The sequence below is a fragment of the Sander vitreus genome, chromosome 7, assembly GCF_031162955.1.
Source record: "Sander vitreus isolate 19-12246 chromosome 7, sanVit1, whole genome shotgun sequence".
NCBI lineage: Eukaryota > Metazoa > Chordata > Actinopteri > Perciformes > Percidae > Sander > Sander vitreus.
This window is the reverse complement of record NC_135861.1, coordinates 3,719,083-3,726,866: the sequence shown is the minus strand read 5'-3', so window position 1 is coordinate 3,726,866 and position 7,784 is coordinate 3,719,083. Positions and strand designations below refer to the sequence as shown.

Sequence of the window (7,784 nt, the reverse complement as noted above, 5' to 3'; positions counted from 1 at the left end):
TCTGTTTCAATAAGTCATAGGTCCGTTGTTATATAGGCCAATGAGTCCCTTTACTAAATGCAATGACTAGGTTGGTTTCTCACAGGCGGTTGGAAACCATTCAACAGTGACGACACACCTGGTTCATTTAAAAAGCCACGACCACCTGGTGGCGTGTATTCACGCCCATTTGGCGTGCAGACTCGTGGAAGATCCGTACGGAGAGGATGGGGCAACACTAGTCATGGTATTGTCAGCGTCATCTTTCCTTTCCGGGGATGCCTTTTTATGATATTCCGTTGTTTATACTGTAAGCACAATTCAAGGAGCATAACCCGCTGACTGTCACGACCAGACGCCGTGCTGAAGCGAACTGGCTGAGGGAGGTGAGTGTGCTGGACATAAGTTTCTATTTTAACAGTAACGATATGACGTACGATACATTTAGCTAACTTAAGTTTTTTTATTTGGTTTCTTTTTGGCGGAGGCATAACATTACCTACGTCCTATCAGTATCTGTCCATGTAGCTAGTAATTTTAAATTCTACTCCGTAGTCTCTACTCTGTAATCTACTTATTAACGTTAGTCTGTTTTATACTATCGCTAGGCAGGCTGCTTTTGGTATAAACGGTAGCGTTAAACGAAAGGTTAACTATTAATAACTAACGCTAACTGTTAGTTTGGTTCGTATTTAACAAACGTCGGTTAATAACCTTAAGTCGGCAGTCGGAACCGTGCTTCAATTTGAACAAAATCACTAACGTTAGATAACTTTTAGTATTATTACCTAACGTTAACGGTAATAATTATTATAATTAATATTGTTAAAAGCCTATAAATACTGGTTCTCCGTAATAACCAACAACTAGTTGATAACTTTGTGTAGCGTTATCTTTAACACTCGGTGGTTATCGCTCGCTTAAAGACGTCACTATTGGACTAGCTACAGTTTTCTTGTGACAACGTTAACGTTAGCTTTTAGTGTGGATATACTGTAGCTATGTGTTGCTGTATAAAACTCGCCTTGGCTATAACCTTCAACAAACAGACACGCGGTTAACAGTAATTATTGTTGTCAGCAATGAAGCCTCAGTATACTTGTACTTGTTGACAAAACAAAGACAGTGTACTTTGAAAATCTTATTAAGCCTATCCTGATCCGCTACACCGGAGGAGGAATAGTTTGACGAGACTAAAACTATCTATCTAAACTATCTAGGGCTCATTTTATCTGGTGTAAGCCGACTGTTTAGTTTAGTAAAAGGGAAGCTGTCGATAGGTGGTGCTGCCACACCCTACGCACCCTAAATGGAGCTAGATCAAAGCGACCCTCCATTCAATTCCGTTTGTTCACTGTTTACACATTACTTCGCCTTTTGAATTCACTGTAAACGCCCTAGCTCTTGTCCGTTTGATTATTTTTGGCAACAGAGCTATATAATCCCAGGGAAACTAGAGAAGAAAGAAAACACGCATAGTTGGCCACTTATTAGTAATAATAACAATATTTTAGTAAGTTGCCTCTGACAGATGATATCTAATAATGAGTTTAAAACTAAATAAAAACTCAACCGTATGCTGGGATTACATTATAATGGTGTACATTTATTTGACATTTTTAAATCTACTCTAATGGGACCAAGTGCAGGCAAGCTGATTGGTTGTATTTGATAAATTAAAATACAGTACACAAATGTCAACTCAACTCTGTTGGACCTTACTATATCTACAGTATCTGATACATAATGTGAGTATGAGCGAGTAAAAGTATTACCCTAGGCAGCACAGAGAGCTGCATGTTTAAATACCAAATTAGGCCCTACACCACTAGGTTTTCAACATCAGATTTTCACTGTGCGATAAGAAAATGTCACAGTACATGGTATTAAACAATTATTGTCTCCCCTTTTGAACAAAAGTATTAGAAGGAGAGAAAGCAGCAGGTTCTTTAGAACAGCATAAATGGGAGAGAGAAAAGTGCAGGACCTTGACTGCTCCTGTATGTGCCTTTTTAACACACACACACACACACACACACACTGTCAGCCCTCGGGTGCATTTATTTTCAGTATCTTAGATAAGCAAATTAATGTACATGGTATGATAACCGTCAATTTTCACACCATGGTATAAACTGGTATACTGCTGCAACTAGGGCTGGGTATCAATACTCGATACCAAGTACTATGGAAACTTCTCCAGTCAAACGATACCTGCATTCAATCCTTTTTGTACCAAAATCTAGAAGAGAAAAATTGCTATTTGTTGCCCCCCCATCACTGTAAGTGTTCTTCAGTTTAATGTGATGTGTGATTGGCCCACTGCTGCAGCAGCTACAACCCTTACAGTCTGTGCAGGGCTGTTGATTATGGAAACATTCATAATCGCAAGTATTTTAGTCAATATTGAAATCCCGATTATTTAACACGATTAGTCATTGACTAATGAACTTAAAAAACAGTTCAATCAAATCAACAGTGAAAACACCTTGAACTATGACGTTTGCCTTTAATACCTTCCATGCTGGAAGACAAAATAAGAGTTTACTTGCCAAATGTCATGTGCAAAACAATCGTTTTTGTGGTTGTTCGGAGCCAAACCTCAAATTGCGATCAAAATGTGATTAATTGCACAGCCCTAGTCTGTGGTGTGGTGAAGTGGAGCGCGGCGTATTTGGCAGCTCAGCGTGCTGAGATGCCTCCATTAACATAATGGATACTGAAGTAGAAGTAGAAAAAAAGGTATCAAGCCAAGTACTCTGTTGATATCGGTATCCCTTTAAGGATACTGTTATTGGTACTTGGTATTGCATTTTTTTTTTTTTTTTTTTTTTTTTTTTTTTAAACGATACCCAGCTCACCCTAGCTGCAACCCTTTTCAACACACAATCCACAAACTTGTTGCTGTGTCTGAGCATTCTGAAACATTCATTAACTATTTGCTGAATTATTTACGTGTGTGTGTGTGTGTGTGTGTGTGTTAGGAAATGCGACGTCATTCAAGGAAGACTGTTGTTTTGGCAGTGCTGCTTATCATCGGAGGATTATATTTCATTAGCCATTCGAACTTTCTTATTGCTGTGAGTACACACACATTTTGACGTAAAGCCTTGTTTGCTGATTTTATTTTTCCTTCCTCTTATCTTTTAATTGCTTTACACCATCTCTCAGAGGAACATTAGCAAAAAATCTCTTTGTTGATGAGCACTAATCGGTTTTATTGTTTCCACAAATGTACACAAAAATGTCCTCCTCCTTTTTAAACGCTTCATCTGGAAAGTGACCAACTCATATGAATGTTGTGCTTGGTGAAGGGACATTACGCCTGCTTAAAACACTATGAACTGGCATTTTAAACCAGGCTTGAAACTGAACACAAACTGAAACTGCTTTCACAAAGAAACATTTTCTCTACAAATCACAAAGGTTTCACTTTCTTGAAACATGTGCGTGACAAACTGTCTGAAACTGTACTTTTTGATAACTAAACATTTTATGTACGCACATTCTAATCAAACAATCGGTGTAATTGTCTTCGCAGGGCCCAACAAGGCCACAGGAACCAATTCCAAATGAGTTAACTTGGCAAACCGAGAGGTTGGTTAGCAAGGAGTCCTGGGTGGAACAGGGAGATTACCTGCCTCTCAATGTGTCCTATCAGCTGCTTGCTGGAGCACCCTCCACTCAACAGAGTGAGTGACACACATTGTCTGTCCCTTTTTGTTATATAAGGGTGAAAGTTGAATAATGTGTACATCAGCATTTGGTCCTTGTTACATGAACTGGTGGGGTGCCACCCTAGCTTAGGGGTTAAGACACACAATATGTTGTTAGCTGATTGTGTACGCTGGTGATGGACAGTGTGTATGCTTTGTTGCTTGCTAAGGTGAGTCAGCTGAGGAACATTTCTGCTAGCTAGCATGCTGTGAGCTGATTATGGTGATAGCTGGCAATGTTGCAGTGAATATGACTTGCTGTATTGAGTTATGTGGGTGAAGGTAAAGAGGGGAGTGGTTCTGGGACGCGCGGCCTTCTCATTCATTTGAGAATAGCTCAAGTTCTGCTGCAATGCAACGTCATCTGGCAGAGCGCTGTTGATTTAACACAGGGCTGATTTTGGTTTGAATAAGGAAATGTAGATACAAGGCCTGCCTGAGTAAGTAGTTGAATATCTACTCTTTGCTTGGCTGAGAGTAGGATCCAAGGAGAGCTTTAAAGGCACATTAGGTAAGGGTTAGAGAATGGTGTCACCTGTCAGAGGGCCCAATAGATTTGAGTTATACCCACTGCAGGGCCTAAAATAGATCAGATTATAACTTTAAGAATCTGGTCTCAATTTAGACTTGCTTTTTGGATGCCACAGCCCTCTCCACAATACGGATCTCTTTCTCCCCCCTGGCTCTGATATGGCCTTCTCCTTATGGCAGAGGTCGGGCCTTTGTTAAACTGAGTGTTCTTTACAATAATGCCTTCTGCAGCTTTAGTGAACTTTGTGAAAAATGTAACCTACAAAAATCCCATCTATTTCCATACTTCCAGGTGCGTAACTGAACTTAAAAAACAGTTCTTCCCTAATGCCCTTCCTAATTCAGTTATTGACTTATCAATTTCAGACATTTCCACAAATCAGAAAGGCCTCCTCTCAAAAATGTACTCCTTACTTTCCCAATTTGCATAACTGACTTTTGCTCAAATGAAAAGAGATTGGGAAAGCGAACTCGGCAAAGTCATAGATGGGGATTTATGAAACAGATGCATTAGTCCGAGTAAATGATAGCACTTCTTGCTCCAGGCTCAATCGGTATTGGATACAATTTCAGGTTGTACATCGCATATCTTACAAACTTCCAGATAGATAGATAGATAGATGGGTGGGTGGGTACGCGCGATCGCGGAAGGCTTGTATCATGTGGACGGCGACAGTTTTGTTGTCCTTACTTAGAATTCCTCATGGGGGTGACAGAAACTACGCACTATAGCTTTAAGGTCAGAACATGCTTTAACATTAGTATTGGGCTTCCATAGAAATGGTCATCTAACAGATTGATGTTGTTGAATGACATTTCTACTTTTCTGTCCTGACGTGTTTCAGGGTATTTATCAGTTGGATTATCCTCGGTGAAGAGGAAGAAGGGCAGCTATCTAATCTCCACCTTGCAGTCCCTCTTCTCCCAGTCCTCTCCTGAAGAGCGCTCCTCCATGGTGGTGGTAGTGCTGCTGGCAGATTTCGATGTCAGCTGGAGAGTCACTACAGCGAGGGAAATCAAAACTGCATTTGCCTCGGAGCTGGAACAAGGCCAGCTGGTGGTCCTCCACGTTCCTCAGGATGTTTACCCTCCTGTTACAGGTGTAGTGCACACAGGCTTATACTAGGGTTGGGTATCGTTCCGATACAGGCGCTAAAACGTTACTTTTTAAAACGGAGCTGGTGCCTAAACGGTGTCTGAACCGATAAGAGGCACCGTAGTCTGCGTAGTCATACGGTCCGATAGATATCGGCCGTTTAGGAACCGGTGCCATACCCAATCCTAGCTTCAACTAGATTGCAAATTCATTCACATCCACATCGTGAGCTTTTTGTCGATGCTGTGATACTGATACACGTCTCTCGGGTTCTCCTGCAGGTCTAAAGAGGAACTACAACGATGCTCCAGAAAGGGTATCGTTCCGCTCCAAGCAGAACCTGGACTACTCCTTCCTGATCCACTACAGTGCCAGCCTTGGTCGATACTACCTCCAGCTGGAGGACGATGTCTCCTCCGCAAAAAATTTCCTTTCCACCATCAGGAGGCGCGTTGAGGAGCAAGAGGCGAAGAAGACCACCTGGGCAATGCTGGAGTTCTCAGCCCTCGGCTATATTGGCAAACTCTACAAATCAGCTCATCTTCCTCTCCTGGCCCGCTTTCTCTTCCTCTTCTACCAGGAAATGCCCTGCGACTGGTTGATGACACGCTTCAGAGAGTTGATGACTCAGAAAGAGACAATCATCTTCAAACCCTCGCTGTTCCAGCACATGGGGACTTTCTCCTCGTTCCAAGGGACGTACAACAAGCTGAAGGACAAGGACTTTGAGGAGGGGTTCTATACCAATCCTTTGGCTGAGGTTTATTCTGATATGTCGACCTACAAGAAACAATTCCCCAAACTGGCCTGGGAACCTGGCGAGGGATTTTTCTGGGGGCGCTCCCCGGAAAAAGGAAATCACCTGACTGTGGTGTTCAAGGGCCCGACAGTAGTGACGGGGGTGTATGTAGAAACGGGGTCAGGGGGCAAAGACCTCCTAGAGTCGGCTCAGGTGGAGCTAGGCCACGACGTGATTACCACAGAGAAAGAGGAGAAGAGTTGTAAAGAGTTCCAGTCAGTGGGGACGTTAGAGAATGGGAAGTTTGAGATGCAGGACGTGGACAAACGGTATGGCTCTGCCTCTTCCTGTCTGAGGATACAAGTCACAGCTGCACAGAAGGATTGGGTGATCATCAAGAAAATCAGGATCTCAACAAAGCTGAGTACACCTTAACGCCAAGCCTAGGAGTGAAATCTTTCTTCCTGCTGCCGAAGAAGAATGTCCTTTTTTTTTTTTTTTTTTTTCACAGGACAGATGAAGACATGAAAAGGGAGAGGGGGGGAATGACACGCAGCAAAAGGCCGCAGGTCGGAGTCAAACCCGCAGCCGCTGCGTCGTGGAGTAAACCTCTATATACTGGATGTGTGCCTGCTCTACCAACTGAGCTAACCTGGCCTTTATTGGATCTGCGGGACGTTGCACATGTGACTTTAGTGCCTTGTTTAACAGTTTCATTGACAACACAACAATCCAGGTCTTGGCGACACTGTGTGGAGCTACTGTCGATGAAAATGTCTGATTAAGCTGTGTGATAACGTGTTGTCTTTTCAACGTGAGGGGATTTGCAATGATAAAAGTTCATTCATCTATAGGCAAGCAGCTCCAGGGGGCCAGATGTATAAACGACGGGTACGCACAAAACCACGCACATGCCTTTTCCCACACACATTTATAAAGGAAAAATATGTGTACCGCCTGTGTACCATACCACCATGTGTACACCATTTTTTATTTTTTTAGAGCAAGCCAAGTGGGATATGTTGAAAAATAAGGTGAGAAGAAAAAAAGAACAAGACAGACAATTTCACAAGGCTTCCATTTCTTATCGTTTTTTTGCTGTGTACACACACACACACACACACCTGTTTGCTTGCAGCAACACACTTGTCCTTTTTTGTTTTTTAAATTATATCACCTATCATGAGACATTCTCTAAACTGTTATTAACTAAATCATTGTTAGCTATATCATTGCTATTTATGGGCCTTTGGTGAGAATTGAGACATCACTGCTGATGATAGTTTATAGGTGATGAATAGTGAACAACACCGTGGTTGCTATAAATAGCTGCAGCTGTGCATAATGGTTGTGCGTAAGGATGGCTGCTCTGGCTTCGTGGGAAGGATCTTGCAAATGAGACTATAAGATGAGAACGAGTATTTTGCGATCGTTCTGCTTTAGGCTTCCAAGGGTTTCAAGGGTCCGGCTTTGGATCGCCAGACCCAGAGAAACCACGCAATTCCTATCAATCTTCAGGTTTTGGTAACTCTGGGGTTCCTTGCAACGGGGACATTTCAGAGGGAGCTGGCAGACAGGTCTGAAATATCTCCGTCAACGTTAAGCTGTGTCACATCCTGTGTGTTACGGCCTCTGCCGTTAGCCAGGGCTGCACTGTTCTTCCCCCGTCCTAACAAGCTGCAGAACCTTCGCTGGAGGATTCCCCTGTCCGGATTGGTCGGGC

General features: G+C 42.7%; 1 protein-coding gene across 1 annotated transcript; it reads left to right on the top strand.

Moving 5' to 3' along the window:
• The first annotated feature begins 90 nt into the window (after positions 1 to 90).
• On the top strand, positions 91 to 7,135 carry LOC144520491 (alpha-1,3-mannosyl-glycoprotein 4-beta-N-acetylglucosaminyltransferase C-like). The gene is made up of 5 exons (XM_078254229.1): positions 91 to 365; positions 2,964 to 3,059; positions 3,521 to 3,671; positions 5,072 to 5,326; positions 5,604 to 7,135. The coding sequence occupies exons 2-5, from the start codon at positions 2,967 to 2,969 to the stop codon at positions 6,494 to 6,496; spliced, it is 1,392 nt and encodes a 463-aa protein (XP_078110355.1). The 5' UTR covers positions 91 to 365; positions 2,964 to 2,966; the 3' UTR covers positions 6,497 to 7,135.
• Positions 7,136 to 7,784: the final 649 nt, after the last annotated feature.